The sequence below is a fragment of the Acipenser ruthenus genome, chromosome 6 (assembly GCF_902713425.1).
Source record: "Acipenser ruthenus chromosome 6, fAciRut3.2 maternal haplotype, whole genome shotgun sequence".
Classification (NCBI taxonomy): domain Eukaryota; kingdom Metazoa; phylum Chordata; class Actinopteri; order Acipenseriformes; family Acipenseridae; genus Acipenser; species Acipenser ruthenus.
The window spans coordinates 79,917,046-79,937,777 of record NC_081194.1 but is presented as its reverse complement, the minus strand read 5'-3'; the positions used below and the strand labels follow the sequence as shown (position 1 = coordinate 79,937,777).

At 37.7% G+C, this 20,732-nt stretch overlaps 1 protein-coding gene across 4 annotated transcripts in view; it reads right to left on the bottom strand.

Annotated features, from left to right (window-relative positions):
* LOC117410940 (collagen alpha-1(XII) chain-like) overlaps nucleotides 1-20,732 on the bottom strand; it is a 98,396-nt gene that overhangs the window by 56,115 nt on the left and 21,549 nt on the right. For 2 of the 4 annotated variants that reach the window (XM_059025879.1, XM_059025878.1), the window contains exons 11-23: nucleotides 20,318-20,590; nucleotides 19,065-19,337; nucleotides 17,477-17,749; nucleotides 8,823-9,092; nucleotides 7,558-7,824; nucleotides 7,234-7,426; nucleotides 6,409-6,533; nucleotides 4,149-4,301; nucleotides 3,939-4,058; nucleotides 3,562-3,726; nucleotides 3,169-3,315; nucleotides 2,446-2,585; nucleotides 2,102-2,231 (exon numbers count right to left, since the gene is read on the bottom strand). In XM_059025879.1, the coding sequence (XP_058881862.1) occupies nucleotides 2,102-2,231; nucleotides 2,446-2,585; nucleotides 3,169-3,315; nucleotides 3,562-3,726; nucleotides 3,939-4,058; nucleotides 4,149-4,301; nucleotides 6,409-6,533; nucleotides 7,234-7,426; nucleotides 7,558-7,824; nucleotides 8,823-9,092; nucleotides 17,477-17,749; nucleotides 19,065-19,337; nucleotides 20,318-20,590 (2,529 nt within the window). The remainder of the gene's footprint in view (nucleotides 1-2,101; nucleotides 2,232-2,445; nucleotides 2,586-3,168; nucleotides 3,316-3,561; nucleotides 3,727-3,938; nucleotides 4,059-4,148; nucleotides 4,302-6,408; nucleotides 6,534-7,233; nucleotides 7,427-7,557; nucleotides 7,825-8,822; nucleotides 9,093-17,476; nucleotides 17,750-19,064; nucleotides 19,338-20,317; nucleotides 20,591-20,732) is intronic. The other 2 variants (XM_034017904.3, XM_034017907.3) reach the window with 2 other exon arrangements.

The window sequence follows — 20,732 nt, the reverse complement described above, 5'->3', positions numbered from 1 at the left end:
TGGAGAGTTAAGTGAAGGCACTGCCAAGCCTGAACAGTGTGAGAGAAGAGAAAAAGAGAGGAGAGGACAAGGGCATCGTGATAGCTGGTGCTGTTTTGTTTTGTAGTGTTTTGGATTTGTTTTGTTTAAACCTTTTGTTTGTTCCTGTTTGTTTGTTTTATAAATAATAAAAGTGCGTGGAAGCACTAAACTGCAGTTGCTGACTCTGGGTTTGCTATTCCTGCAGTTGACCAGCCTTGACTGCACGAATATTACTTCTGGATTTGATTAGGTCAAGAGAAATGTGCTGCGAAGAGGTCTGCCATTGCCCTAACACATTCTAGCACGTATACTAAATGCAGTGTGTGATTTATAAACCTGTATTGCTTTACATACCCAATTCCGAAATAAAACACAGACCATGATTTATTTCACTTTCTGTTTTCCTAAACTGGCCGTCTAGGCCCTTGCGGAGCCATACAGATAATTTACATCAGGCCCTTCCGAAGCAAGTTAAACCAAATGTATTATTATTATTAAACTAAATACAGTCTCAAATAATAAGGTATGTGACAATATTCCATAATATGCTATGGAAAGAAGATCTGACAAAAGCTGTCCACTTCAAAGGAACATTTTCATTGCTATGCTGATGATACTCAACTATATCTGTCTCTGAAACTGGGTGACTCCACATCTGCAAATATTCTGACTACATGTTTTGCTGATATTGAGCAATGGATGTCAAAAAAATGTTTTATTATTATTATTATTATTTATTTCTTAGCAGACGCCCTTATCCAGGGCGACTTACAATTGTTACAAGATATCACATTATACATTATTTCACATTATACAGATATCACATTATTTTTACATACAATTACCCATTTATACAGTTGGGTTTTTACTGGAGCAATCTAGGTAAAGTACCTTGCTCAAGGGTACAGCAGCAGTGTCCCCCACTGGGGATTGAACCCACAACCCTCCGGTCAAGAGTCCAGAGCCCTAACCACTACTCCACAATATTAAACTTATTCATTATTATTATTTTTATTTAGGTGTAATCTTTGACCCAGATCTTTCATTCGAACCTCATATTAGGAATGTAACTAAAGCGTCTTTTTTTCATCTTAGAAATATTGCTAAAATAAGACGTTCGCTTTCACTACAAGATGCTGAGAGAGTGATGCATGCTTTCGTAACATCTAGAATGGATTATTGCAATGCCCTGTTTTCAGGTATTCCAAGCTATGTTTTATCCCGATTGCAGCTTGTGCAAAGCGCTGTTGCTGGGGTTTCAACAAAAACAAAAAAGCATGCTCACGTTACGCCTGTGTTAGCAGCCCTACGCTGGCTTCCTGTATGGTTCAGGATTGATTTTAAGGTCCTGCTTATAACTTATAAAGCCTTAAATGGGTTGGCTCTGTCTTATTTAAATTGTCTTTATACCTATATGTTCGATCCTGGGATGCTGGGTTACTTACTATTCCTAGCATTGTAAAAAGAATGCAGGTGGCAGAGCCTTCAGCTACAGGGCCCCTAAACTATAGAATGATCTGCCTAGTTCTGGAAGGGAAGCACCAACTGTTGCAGCTTTCAAAACCAGACTAAAAGACTCATTTTTATAATCAATTTTATTTATCCTAAAATGATTGTGTTTTTCTTTCTCTCGTTTTTGTTTCTTTTGCTGTCTTATGTTTTGACTGTTTTATTGTATTTACTGCTTGTATTCTCTGCTTTTTTTTAAGCTTTTTTGCTTATTGTTACAGCTTTTATAGCTGTCAGTATACTGTTTTGTCTGTGTGAAGCGCTTTGTGGCAGTTTATTGATTGATTGATAATATCTGCTTGCCTGATGATCTAGCATTAGTTGAATATTCCAATGCTGTTTCCATTGCTCACTTCAAATTATATAAAAAAATGAATGGTCACATTTGGGTTTATGAAACCTGAACACAAACAAAATTAACTTGAAATCTGATTCACAGTAATCAAGACTAAGGTATTGGGCCAAGAAACAGAAACTGATAGATATCCATAAGAGCAGCTATGATAATCAGTTTAGGTCTGCATTGTAATATGAAGGTACATAGCTGTCACCAGTACAGTGTTAAACTTACATGTGGCTTCTCTGCCTTGCAATGGCTCGCTGCTTTGCTCTCCATTTACAGCATACACATTAACCTTATACATGGTTTCTGGGTCCAAGCCAGGGAGCACTGCAGTTGTAGTGGATCCATCTACATATAGCTGAAGACAAAAAATGTATTGATTTCCAAACACATTAATAAGCGAGTCATTTATTTACTTTAACTACGTTTAATGTTATTAATGTGTTGTTACAATATTATAATAAAACCACAAATTAGGCAAGGTGGGAAGAAAGGAAGGAAGGCTAAAGTTAATCTTAATACCCGCTTGACTATATGTAAATGTCTCTCAAGGGTATTCTATGAGCACCAACCTCCATTGGTTTGTCTCCTGCTACGGTCATGTACTCCACTCGATAGCTCTCCACAGGTCCGCTGGGGGCAGTCCAGGAAGCCCTAAATGATTGAGCTGTCACCTCTGATGTTATTAAATTTGTGGGAGCATCTGGTCCTCCTGCAGCAACATGAACATGCAAACAGAGAGGTTCACAAAGATGGCTTCTCAAACACTACAATGAAGATGGCTTTTCCACCCATACAGTTCATTCGGGGTTCTTAGCACATTTTGTTGGTATCTTTAGTATAAAACATCCATTCCATTTCATAATGAATTCAATCCAGGCCAACAACACTCAGATCCTAAACAAAAACATAATATATGCCTATAACCACAAAGGACATAAGTTCTAATACAGTAGCAATTTTATTTTTTCTGCCAAAGTATAGTAAAACACAGGCTTAAATAGTGCCTATGCGTATTTACACAACTGTATCAAAACATCAGTACAACTAGTACACTATTCCTCTAATAATGACCCCCCCAGTAGGCAGGACATTGCATGCCACTTTATATACTGAAGATTTCAGTCTAGGCATTTAAATCACTGTAAAAACATTTACTCCCCCACCCCCCCTCCTTTATTTCCTTAGCAATTGCCAGGGTAACAAATATTTCAAAAATACACTCGTAGAAGAGCAGCAGTTCATAAACACAAAGGCAGGCATGGTTACTGTCATACATTTAAAAGGGTATTTACCAGGGCCTTTCACACTATTACAGAGGTTATTGTTAAGATCATCAACAATGTCAAGAAGAAAGGAGAAGTCAGCCACGTTGTACATGTGAATCTCATCTGGGTCTGAAGCAATCGACCTCAACTCGTTCTCATCAGCATTTTTAACACCTGAAATCAGAAAAGACAGCCAGTGTATCTGGGTGTTTAGCATTTGACAGATCAAACCTGACAGTATAAGGCAGTACACCCCTGGATACACACCAATGAAATCTAGGTCACTTACAGTTAGGTACAGTATTAAAAAATGTAGGTTGATATTAGCCTTTGTCTCTCTGAGGGCGGCATTATGGATGAAATGAGAAAAAAAAAAGATTTTTTTTAACATAAATAAATACAAATAAAAAACCTACGTACCAACAGCATACAGTTCAATATCCTGGTCTCGTAAGCTCTTAGAGCTTATGATGATGTCATCTTGTGATTTGCCGTCAGTGACTAGGACACCTATTTTGCGTGCATTAGGACGAAGACCAAACTCAGACTTAAAGTTGTTCTGGAGAATGTAGTTCAAAGCCAAGCCTGATAGAAAAAACAATAATAATAATAACCAGTTAGAATATGGTACAGTATCTGGGGGGAAAAAAGTAAAAAAAAACAGCTTGTTCCCTCCCCATAATATTCAAAAGACAAAAACTGAATATAATTGAAATGGAAAATATTTTATATATGGAAAGACTTAACTAGTTTTACAAAATATAGGAGTAGTTCTAACATATATGTGCACAGCATACCAGTTAAAGTGTTGCCTCCTTTATAAGGCAAGTTAGCCACTGCATCCAGCAAAGACTTCCTGGTTTTGTGTGCATTAAGATGCCACTCAGTCCTTGGATCTCCACTGTACTGGGCGAGACCTCGATAAAGACAGTTACAGAGTTAGGGCCTCGTTATGCTCCATGCTCAAATCAATTTAAATGTTTTTCCCACATTTTTGTACCACTCACCAACTTGCACTCTCTCAGGGCCGATGTCAAAGACTCCTACCATGCGTGCAAGGAATGCCCTGATGGTTTTGAAGTTCAGACGCCCAATACTCCAGGACCCATCCACAAGCACCACGATATCTGCTTGTGCTTTAGTCTTACATTGCACTTCTGCTAGGCCAGACAGAGAAACTGATTAACATACAGAGCTGTTTAAATGAAAACTTGTATCATTCTGGCAAGAGATCTCAAAAGTGAAGACGTACAAGGGTATACAACACAGATGGTGCAGAGAGGTGTACTGCACTGACACAAACATTACATAGTAAGACAGAGGAGAGGTTGGGAAACAGCTTGTACAAAATATACAGTTAATACAGATTTGACACAATGCACAATATTTTTGCTAAAAACAGCAAGATGAATATTACAGTGTCTATAAATCAAATAAGATGCTGATGGTTTCAGGTCACCGTTATGAAAACATTTACAATGCTGAGGATTTCAAGTTAAGCTTCTGTTGGTGCTGAGGATCCCTTTACTATCCATGCAGTTCCTTGGACTCGTGCCATTTTAGCTTCTGGATTCGACATGGAAACCATTTCATGGAGAAATACAAGCCGTCAAGACACGAAATGTCAGGGATTCTTCTTTGAGAATTATTATACATTCCTCATCACGGTCCGGAGCTAGTATTCCAGATGCCTGAAGGATTAAAATGATTTTTTGTCTCCTGCATAAAATGCAGTTTCTTATTTATATGCTGTCTAAGCAGGTAGAGCTGCTGAGGAACTGGAAGAAGTTAGAAGTTAGAAGTTAAAAAAAAGCATTTGGTTAATACAAAACTCTCTTAACTAGCACTTTGAGTATTTAAGACCATACCATCTGCCATACACCTGTGTCCCAATACTGACCCATTATTGGAGTACAGTATGTTTGCTCAGTGCCAAAAAACACAATGGTCGAAATTCTCAAAGTTCCGTTTTCGAAATTGCCATTAAAACACAACCGTTTAAGAGAACCTGGCTGGGTTTTTTTATTTTTTTTTTATTTCTTGTTTGATATCATTATTAGATCAATAAACAAAAACATGCTAATGACGATTTGAGAATCGAGCCCATTATGATTTCTTCACTTGTTAATATATTTCAAACTAGTATTCTTATTAGTTAACAAAACCTACAACAATAAGACCCCAACTGAGCAAATGTATTTACACTGTGTATGTGGCCAGAGGCCTCTGAAATATTTTTAAGCTTCTAAACAAACGATAAAGATTATAGTAAAGCCTGCAAGGAATAAAACCGCTGTGCAATAGAGTATTTCACTGTGTTTTATATCTGTCTATCTATCTATCTATCTATACACACAATAGCGTATTACAGTGTATTATTTACAATAGAGTATTACACTGTATTATATACACTACAGTATTACATACAATAGTTTTGGATTTCCATTTGATTTGCAACTTTATAACTATGAAATTAATTATTGATTATTGGCATGATAGATGGTTTAACGAATATCGTCAGCATTGCCTTTCTTCCTTTTGTTCTTGTTTGAACACCTCACTGCTGCAAGCTGTCATCGTCACTGTACCAGCTCTAGATTATATTTATATATGGAATTGCTGCCTTAGGGTCATTAAAATCCTGGAGTCTTATATCAAAAACATAACATTTTCCTTGCTTCATACTGCTAGATGGAAGCCCAACTTCACGCTCTTGCTAGGTTGCAAAACATTTGTAATTGAAAACAGATTGCTTTTTTGTGTTTCCATTTTCCTTTCAGAAAAAAAGACTACTATATGTCAAGAAAGTGACAGATCAAAATGCATGTCAGCACACACCAACTGCATTTAATGCTGTTAGTCTCTACCAAACAATTTAACTGTAGAGAAATGTAATTAGTTTTTTTATTTACATAAAACATAAAAGAAAACACCTCTTTAAAAGAACAGAGAATGAATGTATTTTATATTACAGAATAAGTCTAACTGTACCAGTTACAGCATAAATTGGTTTAAAACAGCTGAATAGCTACAGAATATTCTGCATTCCAGATGCCGTGCAGAATGGCTTCATAGTAAGCTGTTATTGTTACATTTTTTTATTTACACAGATAGCTAACACCTTCCAACGCAACTTTGTCAAGCTTACTGTGCTTGTGTAAGTAAGATGCATGTATTGTGTACTGATATCTTGTGAGATCCTAACGTCATTACTATGATGTAAATTAGAGCTCACAAGTTATTGTAGAAAACATGTTCTATAAATACCTGGAGTGTCCAGAGGAGGAGGAGCAGGGTCATCAGAAAGAGTTGTCTTTTCTTCACCAGCTAGAGGCATACTCTCTCCTCCATCAAACATCCCAGCGACACTCACTGAATACTTAGTTCCAGCTCTGTGAAATAAACACAGAAACAAGCTCTGTGGCAGGGGATTTGGCAAATGCAACATCTATGCTTTTGGTAATTTGTCCTCTAATGAACAGACAATGAATCATACATTGGAGGTTAATTTATGCACACCAGGGAGTCTGTGTGTGTGTGTGTGTGCGTGTGCGTGTGTATGTGTGTTTTCTCAACACTAATTAAAAATCTAAAACTTTATTTTTTTTTATATATAATACATGGGACGATTCAAATTGAGTTTTTTGTTACTTTGTTTTTATTAATAATAACATATAGCTTGATAATCATAAACTGCTGTTACAGTATATTCAATTGATGTAAACATTCTCAAATGTAAATACCACCATCCTTTAAATCACTAAATAGCACCCACTCAGGCATTTTACATGGTTTGACTTACATAAATGCACTACAGAGGCTCACATGCAGTCTTCAATGTTTCATAACCTTCAGTGGCGATATGTATGGGGTATGAACAGACCGCATTCTTACTTAGCAACATTTTAGAACAGCTTAATGAACATCAAACCTCCTTTAAATAACTCATTGTGGCTTAAGTGAAGAATAATCACAAGATTTGATGAGTCAGGCTTCCCCCATCACCTTGGAGTCAATCTCATACCAGACCGAAGTCGAACGCCTTGCTTTACTTCACTGCTGTGACTTATCACAAGCTGGATTATTGCTTACCTCAGTTCTTCAAGTACAACTGTGTTGTCATAGGGCCCGACAAGCAACTCCCCCAGAAGCACTTCGTCTCCCCGAGGGTGAAAGGTGACTTTATACCCTCGCACTTCCCCTGGTGCAGGATCCCAGGATACCCGAAAACTAGTCTTAGTCGGTTCAGAGGTCTGAAGGTTTCTGGGTGCTTTGTATGGAGAGACTGAAAGAGAAGACATAAAGTTACATGGGTAATTAAAATGAGGTCCGGTCAAATCACAACACGGTGTAAATATCTGTGGTGTGTATCAGCTCAGACACATCACACTTCTGGTTAACTATGGACCCACGTACGTGTCGTTCCGACTCCTTGCCTTGCTTTCCCTTCTCCTCGTTTGTAAATGGGCTGCACTATGATGTCATAGGTGGTCCTGGGCTGCAGTCTCCTGAGCACTGTGGTTGTCAAGGTTCCAGGCACCTTGGTAGCAATCTGTCGGCCACCAGCAGTGGGCCGGTAAGTGACACGGTAGTTAACCACGCCGCCTGGAGCTGCCTGCCAAATCACTTTTAAAGTATTTTCCGTTTCCTCATTTACAATCAACGTCTTTGCATTTGGAGAAACTAAAGAACAAAAGAAAAAAAAATGCACTTAGTCCTGGAATCCTAAGTTGAATAAACATATATAATTTTTAAAGATGAACTGCTTAAACTCTTTCAAGCTTGTGCATTATCCTGCAAGTATTCTGACATTTCAAGAGGCATTAGTAAGATTCATAAATGTTATTTATAATCCTCAAACCGACCTACGAATATCAGTGTTCTTGAGCTGCTGTATTGGTATGAATATTGTGACATTTTGCTTTGGTACAATTTAGTTACGATACAAAGAAAAGTTTAACATTGTGAGGCACAGCAGAAAAATAAACAGATAGCAAATGCATATTCAGCTCAAAGTCAAAGCAACAAAGAAATTGAACTCTTTTTACCAATTTACTTCATGTTGCAAACACATTTATGAATTGGTGGAGTTATGTACTTATTCAAAATAAACATGACTGTGCCGGTATTGCATTGTAAACAATGTAATATTCGATCCTCAGGCGAATTAACTTTTTTTTTTTTAAATACTGCAAAGGGGACAAGTCACAGAGGGAAGGACTGGGTTTGCTGTCATTCAAATTGTGCTCAACATCCCTGTCAAAATCAATAAAAAAGCTGCTCGAAGGATTTATTTTTCATGAACAGTTTTCTGCTGAAAGGCTTCATTACTCTGCTCGTCTGATCTGTCTGGTCAGAAATCTGTCACCATGGCTGCCATTAGTGATGTGCTATACCTTAATTATAGCTGCATGCATTTGCTAATGATCTATCATAAAGTTTTTCAGAATTATTATGACTTTTGAAAGTCTTGGTAAGAAAGAGCCTTATCATTAGATACAAAATCACTAAGCACTTGTGATGCTTTTGCACAGAAACTGTTTCTCATTTCATACATGCTCTTAATATCTTAAATATAAATGCATGCAACACTATTGTCTCTACAGATTTAAACTCGTTGGAGCAGGGTGAGGAAGTCTTAAATTGATTCATGCATATGGCAGGCCTCCCATGACAGATACCTTCTGTGGTGGCCTCTCCCGAGAGCGGGTCTCCTTCACCGCTGTTGTAGCCTGCAAAGACAGAGATCCGGTATTTGGTTTCAGGCGTTAGGTTCTCCAGGATGCTCTCTGTCACGTCTCCAGGAATGCTTTTCTCTCCAGACTCGTCATCAAACAGAGACTTCCATGCTATCCTGTAAGAACGCACCATCCCAGGGGCGGCGGTCCAGGACGTTCTGATGGTCGTGTCTGTAATATCTTTAGTGACCAGGTCACGGGGGGAGCCACGTTCTGCCAAGAAAACAGAAGGAAGAGTCAGCATGGTTTTACAGATCGGTGGAAACAAAAATCTTTATAGTATTTATTATGAACATTTTTCTTTTTTTTTACTTTCAAATAGGCCCATTCCTTCCTACAATGATACCCCGACCACCAAAGGGACTGAGTAAAATGGTCTTAATAGAGAGCTGGTCTTAATGAAAGGAAACATGGAACTGATAAAGTGGCCTTAATGGGGATCTGTTTTTGTAAATTGAGACAGTCTTCGGAAGGGAGCTTACTATAATTCTGTGTTCCTTTCTCCACAATTCCTATCTCCACATTACAAAAAGGACACTGTGGCCCTGGAGAGAATCCAGTGATGAGCAAAACAGGGCTTACAGGAATTAACTTTGAGAATAGGCTGAGGAAACTAAATGTATTTCAGGGAGAACAAAGAATAATATGGAGGGACTGCACTGATGTCTTTAAAATCTTAAAAGGAGTTGACAAAGTTAACCCTGTTCAATACTTTAAGACCAGCACAGAAACTAAGACCAGAGGGCACAGTTGGAAATGAAGTGTAACAGGCAGTTTTTTGTGTTGCACTGCCTTTACAGATTCTATCGGTGAGATGAGATGAGGTTAAAAGCCTTAAAACCATGAATGCAGACAAGCCCACATAGCTTACACCCTCACACAGCATATGATTTCTGGACACTCAAAGAGAGATCATTCATAAAAACGAATTTCCATTTGTTGAGTTTCTATGCCTTCTTGCTTGCTCTGGCTTTATTATTAAGCAGCATAACTTCTGAAAATGCTGAAACCCATTTCCCTTCTCTGATTGAAAGGCATTGTCTTCCGGCAGTGTTTTTTCCATTATACATGAAACTCAATCCATAAAACTGTATTTGCTATGAATGCAGATGTTCGGCACTCCCTGTGGAATATACATTGAAAGGCTAGAAAGAGAGAGTGTATGTACAGATGGTGAGTTAAAAAAAGACTTTGATTTGCAGCATGCGAGAGCTTGCCAATACATATCTGAACATGCAATACACAGCTACTTTTACTGTGGCCATATCAGCACACTACGCAACTGTACTGATGAGGAATATAGTTAACAATACAGGACAGTTGAGTACTGAGTCATGTTTCCACAACAGCCTGTTAACAATCTTGGAATTTACAGAGCCAAAAGCTAAAACCATTCAGAGTTAGACACTTTCTGTTCATTACACTTGTGCATGTAAATAATTAGCTTGGAATGACGAAAACCACTTGAGATACCAGTGGAAAAAATAAAAACTTGAGAATACATGACATTAACAATACGTTATAGGAGATTAGCCTGCGCTCGCAGTCTTAACAGTGCCTGGTAATTTACAGCAGTGCAATCAAACAAATCATTTTAGAGTCTCTGTCATCTTTCAGCCATAAATGTTCCCCATTTTAAAGATGAAAGGCATTCTACTGACCGTGACCTGCCAAACACAGTCTTGATTATAGCCATACATTTTAGCATCAATGTAAACTGCTACCGATAGTAAAATTGATGCATTAACAATAAGCTTGTAAAGCCTTGGGTATAAGAAAGGCAAATCAGCAAGTTCCTTTATATCAAGACTGAAGCAGCTCAATACCATACCAGAGGGTGTGGATATGGTATCATTTTAAGCAAAATGGCTGAAAGCTGGGTATTCATATTCAAGATCTATTGCAGTTTAATTGTTAGATCAAGACAAAAAGCATCCCGTTCCTAATCTACTTAGTAAGTTTCCACTTGCCAACTACAAAAGATATTCTGCATTATAAGTTTCCACAGCAGTAATCATTTATTTAAACCATCCACAAGTACATACTACAATATACTGTAGCTTCACGGTATCAATCCGGTTGACTAAATCCTGCTACTTGTGCTATGAGCATGTGAATAACAAATTCAGCTATGAATCATGAGAGATTTATTTATTTTATTTTTTATTCTAAGGCCCTTCTAGTTATGAAGAGTTCTGGAGGGTTACGATGCCAGTGTCTTTTTGCTGCTAAATCTTTGACTGACTTCCACTGCTAAATACCGCTGGGAATGGCCCACTTGATAATGAGTTCAGCAGACACATACAGTTTTCATCATCAATATATGAATTGAAGTGTCTGCCAGACTTCCACACATACTCTATCCTACTTTGATATTGATGTGGGAAAGCAGTAAAGCAGAGATTCTATTGAAAACCTAATATATTTAGTTCTGCACTTCAGTGGTTGTCTTGTTGAGTGGTTCAACCCATTTATTTAAAGTCATTGTAAACTTAATTGCAGCAAATTGTAACATGGGTGTCACACCCGTAGCCAACTAAAAAGTACAAAGAAATGTTATTTCCAAAGACAGTGTGAACTTTATGAAGATGCAGAAGTGTTGCGGTTCATTGTGTGTTCTGGGTGTAACCATTATAGAGTACCAGTGATCCTTTGGTACTGAATGACCTCAATAATATGGTGGGTAGTTGAACAAATAAGCAAAGTAAGCAATGACTTTCACATTAATGGTCCATGAAATACAAAAACCTCAAACACAAACCACAAATTGTAAAAATGTAAGAAGCAATGTTTGAAACCTGACTGAAAATGACCAGATGTAAAGTCAACAGAATCATTCTCATGAGCTCTTAAACTCCCCTAGTGTCCAAAACCTGAAACCTTACAATAAAGCTTCAGTCTGATCCAAGCTGCTGATGACAAGAAGGACATGTTTACAACACCTCAAAAACACGTTTTTAATTAATGTTCAATGTGCAACAGATGAGTTGTGTCGTACATTCACTAAGCGTCATCCTTCGACTATGGCACTATATGTGCATTAGGGTTTTACAAACGCAATTCAAATGGAAAATTGTTTACTACAAAAAAATCCAGACGCCTTCTGCAAGTAGAATAAAGCTGCACATTAAGCATGTGTTTAGTTTTATAGATCAGTAACTAAGCTGTGTCTGATTTCAGTACCGAGTCTTTCCAAGTACCGAGCCAAAAATAATCTATCAAACACAATACTGCTTATGTGTGCCATTCCAAACTTGGCTTAGTGCTTAATTTTATGACACATGTGCATTTGCTTGAGCGCATACTTAGCCACTGTAAAGAGATTTTAACTCACGATAAACAAAGGTTTTAACAATGATAAAAGATTCTATAAACACATTATGTTTTGTACCCAACAAAGTCAATTACAGCGAATGGGGAAAAACAAACAAACCGTTTAACAAATGGACAGCTAAATAAAGCTGCCATCATTTGTACACAGTACGCAATGTTGCTGATGTATGATGCCTGTTGTTTAAGATGTGTTCACTGCTTTCCCGGCCTCCACTGGCTTAACACAACATGCCTTGCTTACTTGTAGTTTAACCCTTTCCCCACTAAACAACGATGGCTCTAAAGGCACCACCCCAAAGAAGCTCACTGGGGCTCTTTAGCTAGTAGGCATATATTTTCTTATGTTCTTCTTATATGATTCCAAAAGGCGTCTCATTAGATGAATGCCTTATTTTAAGTGTCATTCGGAACATTACTGTAGGTCAATTAGTCAAGATGGCATCCTGACTGAAATTGACTTGTAACAGAAATACTGCTTCTATTTTAAAAATGTGCCGCTGAATAATAAATACATCCGTCATATACAACCAATTAACATCCTACTGTAAATCCTACTGTATATGCTGCGTGTGCTTTCCTTGTAATTGTCTATTTCAACATGCTTCTCGTAGTCTACTGTAATAAAAGTAGCCTGCATGATTTCAGTGTTTGCATTTGGACAGCATCCATTCCTTTTCTTTATTATTATTATTATTTAGTTCTTAGCAGACACCCTTATCCAGGGCGACTTACAATTATTACAAGATATCACATTATACATTATTTCACATTATACAGATATCACATTATTTATTTATTTTTTACATACAACTACCCCTTTATACAATTGGTTTTTTTACTGGAGCAATCTAGGTAAAGTACCTTGCTCAAGGGCACAACAGCAGTGTCCCCCACTGGGGATTGAACCCACAACCCTCTGGTCAAGAGTCCACACTGCTGCCCCACTACTCCACACTGCTTCACCAATGTGGGAGTCTACTTGCTTATTCAGCAAATCACAGCAGCTGAGAATGCTCCGAGAGCTACAAGTACACTAAAATGACCACGGAAATATGTGTTATTTTTTGATGAATATCAGGAAAGCAATAGAAAATGTCAAGGTCGTTTTCCTGTGAATGTACACTATTCACTACGGAAAGCAAGAGACAGCATTGAACTTCCGAGCTAGACACATCTCCCTTGTTTCATGCTGTGTGGGAGAGAAACTGCACCGCACTCGATTGCGTACATTTCGTTGATTTACTGAAAATGGAATTGTGAGCAAATGTCAATTGTAATTATCAATCTCGAGCATGTGTAGGAGTCACAAGCATTTCTAAAGCTTCCTTCAAGCTGCTATGCCAGCAGGTCTACAGCTACGGCCAAAAGTGTTGCATCACCCCAGAGAAATAACTAATTTTGATTCATCAAGTCAAATGAAACCTGCTAAATAATATTACGTTAACATATTGAATTACATAGCGCTTTGTAGTTTTCCATATACTTAACAAAAAACTGACAAAAATTGAACAGTGTTACATTTCGAAATCGGACATGAAATATTGTTTGGCTTCCGGTAGACTTTTGCAACATCATTTTTTAGTTTCTTTGATAACTATGATCTAAATTATGTTCACATAGTTTTTTTTGTTTGTTTGTTTTTTAATTATGTCTCAATCCTTCAACTATAGGTGTATATGTGTGTTCAATCAAGGGCTTGTAGAATTTCAACTGTTTTGCTTGAGCACTAGTGTGTTTGGGGGTCGGTGTAGCATCACACGAGTTGCAAAGCTGAGTTTATTATTGGATCAACCCCCACCAAGGTAGCTTCATGCAGAGTGGCACATCGGGACATTATTCCCAAAAGAGGCAAGGTGTTTATAAGTGATCTCTACTTCTTTACTGAATCTGAATTCCTTAATGAACTTTCACTGAAGCTAAACAGTCCAAACTAAATATCTGCTGACACCCAGCTATGTCTCTGGCCTTTGTTCCAGTATAAAAATGTCTTTATGACATTAAACAATAAATGCAGCCAAAACACTTTTTTGCTGTCTGAAAAAACAGGGTTCATGTTGTTTGATTCTAAACAGCTGTTAGCTCAGGCATCACTGAAATCTATTAATCCTCACAATGTATATTGTTTGGTAAAGACTAGTTTTAGAAAACTAGGTGTTTTGCTTGGCCATGCAATACATGCATCTCAGCATACCTGAGATGCATGTGAAACAGTCATCTGAGACACACTCAAAACACTATACCGGTATGAGCTTTATCAAAACAGACTTCAAAAAAGCATTCTTTAAATAAGTACTGATTTAAAGTTTAAAGTAATTGTAGCTGACATACTATTTTGCACTTCCATTAGATGCAGCACATAGGCCTGAAATGTGCAGTTTTGAAAGAAAAACATTTTATTGTGGTTTCTTTCATTTCACCTCAACAGTTTCTTCTGGATCATAGCATGTTACTGGCTGGAAGAAGCTGACAGGAAAGAAGCCATTGAAGGGGTGGGAACAATTTCTCCCTCCAGGTGCAATGATCAAGGAAATGCAACAGTATCTGTAAGCACTGACATCAATCAAAGGTTTCTTTAATCAAGAGGAGCACCCCATCTCAAATTGTAAAATAAAAATACATATGGTGGTGTTCTTTCAAAACTGGACTTTTGAGACATATATCACAAATGCAAGTGCATAGCAGATATGATTTGTGGAATTCTTCAGTTAGATACAATCACTTTAATGAATAGGGTCCATAGACCACATAACTAAGAGGTATCTTGGATCCAAGTTTGTGCTTTCATTGTGTCATATTGATTGCTGCAGTTCCTTGTTTGTTGGTTTATCTAAGTCTGTTGCCCAGGAAAGTCATTGTTTTTCAGTATTATTTGGAATTGATTTGCTATTATCTCTCATTGTCTTCCAATACAAGCTCTCTGCTATTGCAGGTATTCCAAATGTTTCCTTGAAGCTATCACACTACCTAATCCATGGACAATTCCTCCTAAATCTTAGCATATTAGTCTTTTAATGAATGTATATTTATCTGTGCAGTGTTTTAAGGTGGTGGCCACTAAGGCCCGATATACATATTGTATTGAATGTTACTGTGCAAGTGCTATTATAGTACTTCAACAGGGAGAAAAAAAAACATTTAAATGTTAAAAGCTTAACACCACAAGTGGTGCAAATAGTCCAAACTACACTGTTTACTACAGCTGATGCTAGCAGCAGCGTGTCTGCAACAAGATGCTGGGCAGTTTGGAGACTAAAAAATGATGCATTAAATAATATAGGCTAGATAGTTGTTAGTTTGGTTTGTTTTTATTCTGTATTAATTCAGTTATATTAATAATATAAAAAAGACGAGAGAAGCAGAGTATTTTTTTTTTTTTTTTAAGTTAGTTAGTTAGTAGGTTCATGTTGCTGCCGGGCCATGAATGGATTGAAGTTCAGCACCAACTCTAAATAAAATGTTACTGTTATGAAGCACTAGTAATAATCTGAAGCAGTGGTATTTCAAAATAACAAAAGCCTGTTTTTACTTTAGCGAAGTACGCTAGAATGTTCTTATTATTAAGAACGTGTCGTTCTTTATTAACATTCATGTTCAGCTTTCATATTAAGCTTTTTGTGCTCATTCAATCAAACCAAGTAGGATTTTTCTTGCACTGTTTAAGACATTTTTCAAGCCAAGTAAGCTTATTTGTGTATAAAAATGACATGGAGTCGCAGTCCTTTTTTGCAGCCAGTGCCATCTTACTTTAAAAGGCACCTGAAATCGTAAGGTAATTAAAATGTGTTTGCTTTCCCCGTCATTCTGCGCACTGTCAGTCCTTGTTAAAGATATATTGTTGAAATTGTTTTATTCAGCAAATAAATAAATAAATAAATAAATAAATAAATAAATAAATAAATGTCTTTGCATTTGCTTGAGGGCCAATAACAATGTATCTGTTCAACTCGCCAAACGTGACTTTACCCACTTTGTTATTTACTACTACAGCACTGATTCAACCTATCATTAGTGTCTCTTAATTACAGTACAATCCAGAAATGTCTTATTTGTATATTTTGTTTAACGTAATGTGTTTTGCTAAATTATCCTCCAAACTGACCCAGTTTTGCTGTTTATAGCTCATGAAAAGTGTAACGCTCCTTTTCAATAGGCGACTTATCTAGTTTAAAAAAAAAACACCCTTGTTACTGACAAACTCCAATCACATTTGAATCACGTTTCAAATAACAATCCACAATAAGAATCACACCAGTTACTCATTTAACAATGAACACATTTACCATTTTAATTGAGAACCCAAAACAAATGAGAACAATCAGAACAAAGGAGAAAAACAGGACACAACGGGGTCCATTTGTCTTTACCTTGGGCAACTAAGGAATCGGAAATAAATATTGACGGCAGACCGTTCTAAAAAAACTTCTGTGTTAAGATCACCTGTCTACGGTGACGGTCATAACATCAATTCATCCAATGAAAGACTGCACAGTTTTTGAAAAAATTAGGCATCGCAGTCCCGCCCCCAAATTTCGTTTTCAGATTGGTTGTCCAAACTAAGCAGATATGGATGAAAAAGACGAGACTGGCAAAAGTAAACCAAAACTATTATTATTATTATTATTATTTTTATTATTATTATTATTATTAACTTTGTATAACAAAAAAAAAATGTAGGCGACAGAAACAGCTGACTGGAGGCCTTATATTTCCACTCCTGACTACAAGATACTACCATCTAACAGTTAAATGCTTCAAATGATATCAGGCCAGACTGTTGAGAAGACACATAATTATTCCAATATATGTGGAATATACAATATAGAACACATCTAATAACCTTAAACACGCCATCATAAGATCTTTACTAATATCAACTGACAAACACTTTTACTAGGTGTCTTTATCAACTCAACCTACCATAAAGAGCCACTTGGTGTATGAAATAGAGTTATATTCAAAATCTTGTTTAGATTCACTTTGTATCATTTCACACCTATACTAGGCTGCTGTCTACAATAAATCTTTTTTGTACTGAAGATTAGCTAAGACAAAATAACACAATTAAGTATTTATACCCAAAACTATTTTATGGCAGCACTATATTTAAGGTTTATTTTTTTTTAATCCCCTGCACACACATCCCATAAGTGATCCTCCACAGTTGTGTCAGCATTGTTTTCATCTTTGCTCTCAGCCTATGACCATTTCAATCCTAAACTTTCCCACTAGAGCTAACTAATAATAACTGTGTTTGCGATTTGTACCTTCCAGTGTTGTGCCTTTCCCAGCGAGTGGCTCTCCTACCCCAGAGGAGTACCGGGCGCTCACAAACAGGTCATACTCAGTGCTGGGCAGCAGGTTCTTCAGCAGTGCAGTGGTTGCGTCCCCCTTGGCTGAGATCTCCTGGCTCTCTCCCCCTGCCGATGGTCTGAATGCGATGCGATACTGCAACACCCGACCAGGAGCTGCAACCCAGGAGAGCCTCATACTGGAGACAGTGAAGTCAGAAACCTGCAAGTCCCTGGGGGATCCTCTAGCTACAGGAAGGAAAGAAGACACAATGAATTACAAGGTATTTGACTGGGCATATTTCAACTAGTGTAATGACAGCAACATACACGGCCCGACCACTTTAGTAGGACCTGTCTAAGCGGTTGGATTTAGCATTGCCCTGAATTAGCGGTAGATTAGGTGTGTTCTGTGATGTAACAAGGATTTTGCATTGCCCTGAATTAGCGGTAGATTAGGTGTGTTCTGTGATGTAACAAGGGATCCCTGCAGCACTGTAGCTGCCTTAAGTTTAAGCATCTTTGCAGATCTAGTCCACTGTGTTCCAACTACATATTAGGTACAGATCCTAATAAAAGTTCCATGTTTAATTATAGGGTGATAACAGTCCAATTGCTAAATCACAGAAAAAAAAAAAACCTTGATTATCCAAACCTCGACTTTGCAAACACCTTTGTTAGACCAACTGCTGTCTAATAATGGTGTGTGCAACGCTCTTCTGGACTAGCTGTTACAGATGCATGCTCTAACCAGCTATGTCTGATTTTACATGACCTATACAAAGGTACAGGAGTGTGTATTGCAGCAGGTTACTCGATTGGGAATACCAACAATATTTCTCATCAGAACATACATTTTATGATCCACATTTTAAAATTAGAACAGTGAAAAATATACTGCAAAGTCTTTTCCAGATGTATATGGAAGAAGGGTGAATGAATGAATATGTATAAGGGGGGGGGGGGGGGGCATATAAGCATAACTTAAATCCTTTAGCAGTCAAGCGTACATTAAATATAATTCGGTAGCCGTGTTTCAATGTGGCTTATATCACCCTTATATAAGCATAGAATAAAAACATGGAACATTTCAGAATGCAAGCGGAAGTAGAAGCCATCTGTATATAAATCTCAGAATGTAGGCACACTAGCTAAGCCTTTCACTTTCACTACAGGGCCAGCCAGATACAAGTAGCCATTTAAAACCAGATGGAACATGGAAAATGCAACATGTCCGCAAATAAACTGCTAATGAGAGAATGTCAAGTGTTTGTTGTTTCATATGCAAATAAAACGTGCATACGAGTTTCATATGGAACTCTTGTTGAAGTTTACTGCGCATTGCCGTGCCTGGCCTACAGATGCTACCCTGCACATTACGATTCCCAGAGGTACACTGACATGCCTCAGATTTCCTGGCACGTGTTCCTATTCCAAGCCTTGAGTACTACCAGAATCCTTTTTTTTTAGACATTAACAATGAATTTGATTTGTTCAGTTTCTATTCAAAGGTATACAAGGGAGCATGTAAAAATGAGGCTGAGGAGTGCAACAGGATCTCTACCTTCTTTCGTAGTTCCATCAATTTGCATTTCCCCTCCAACCCCAGACTGATATTCTGCAGCAACAGATACTCGGTAAGTGGTGGATGGTAAAAGTTCTGGTAGCACAACTGAGGTCTCTCTTCCCGGGATGGTGGTTTCCTTAGTGTCTCCTCCTCCAATGGGATAGTAGGAAAGTCGGTATCGGACAACATTCCCAGGGGCTGCCCCCCATGTGACCCGAAAACTGTCCATCGTTTCTTCTGATACCCTTAAACTGCGAGGGGTTCCTTGTTCTACAGCAAAGAAACAGAGCACAAGGAATTAGACATTTCCCATAGATTTAACCCACCCTGAAATAGCTGCTTCTGTCCCACAGATTCTGTTTGCAGTCATGTTTAGAGTTTTTAAGTGGATCCGCTACTCCAATACAATATTGTTCTTCAATTTTTCATCTAAAACATATCTGTGGACTGCAAAATGACTGTCCATTTTTAATGTCCTCATTCCAGAAGGACATGTGATATAGTGACTTGTCAACTCTGTTGGCTGCACCAGTTCTGTGATTGGAGCATGGTTTATAGAAAGTGGATGTTAGGAAGCTGATTATTCAGTTTCTTTTCCTTGACACCATTTGGATCAAACCGTTCTGTATGTGTTTATTTGCTTGAATCGGGTGAGTGCGACGCCCACACAAACTCCTGTTTCTGTAAACCTTGCTTTGAAGCACTTGAAGCCAACAGAGGTGAAAGGTCACAGACTTCAGGATATTGTTGCTTTTCAGTTTCCGACTTTGCTACTTTTGCTCCTATGCTACTGTCCTTTTAACAATTGGCTACTTATTGAAAGGCTGCAGCTGGATTCATAATTGTGTACCCTACTGTTTATAACAGTAGGGTACAAGACGTAATGCTATGTAAAGGGATGGAGTGAGCCAGTTGCTGGTTCGTCAGTGAATACTGGCATTAGTTCATTTCTTTCTCAGTGCCCGCTGGGAGATAACGCCCTTGCTGTCATGTAAGAACCCGTTGATTGATACTAAAACTCCAAACACTCCCATCATAGGCATTCTATGCTTGGATTCTGATTACTGGTATAGCAAATGCAAGTGTACATAAGAACTCACTTCTCTCTTTCTTTCTTTATATTATAAGAATGTTTTACATTTAGAAAAAATAAATCTCTCTGTTTGACACTGTATCTGTGTGATTATATATTATTATAGTAGTTTCTAAAATAAAAAAGATTTTGAGCCATGAAAAGACCTAAACATTACCTTCAAGAGTGGTCTCGGATCCCTTCAATGGAAAGCTGTCTCCTTTATCGTACTGTGAAAGCACGCTGACGTTGTACATTGTGAGAGGAATTAGATTTGTCAGGACAATTGAGGTAGTTTCCGCTGGGACTGAGATGGTGATTTCATCTCCACCTGAGGCTACTCCATATTTAACAAGGAAGGACTGGACATCTGCAGAGTCTATAGACCAGCTGGTTCGGAAACTTCTAGATGTCACTTCAGAAAACTCAAGATCCCTTGGAGAAACCAAAGCTAAAAAGGAGAAATTTGTTTTTTAGCCCAAACTTCCATTATCCCAATATATATTTTTTTCTTTTTTCAATATACAGGGAAAATTCTGTGTTTTACTCATTAGATGGAGTCAGCCCAGAGTGCACTTTAATCATTAAAAAAT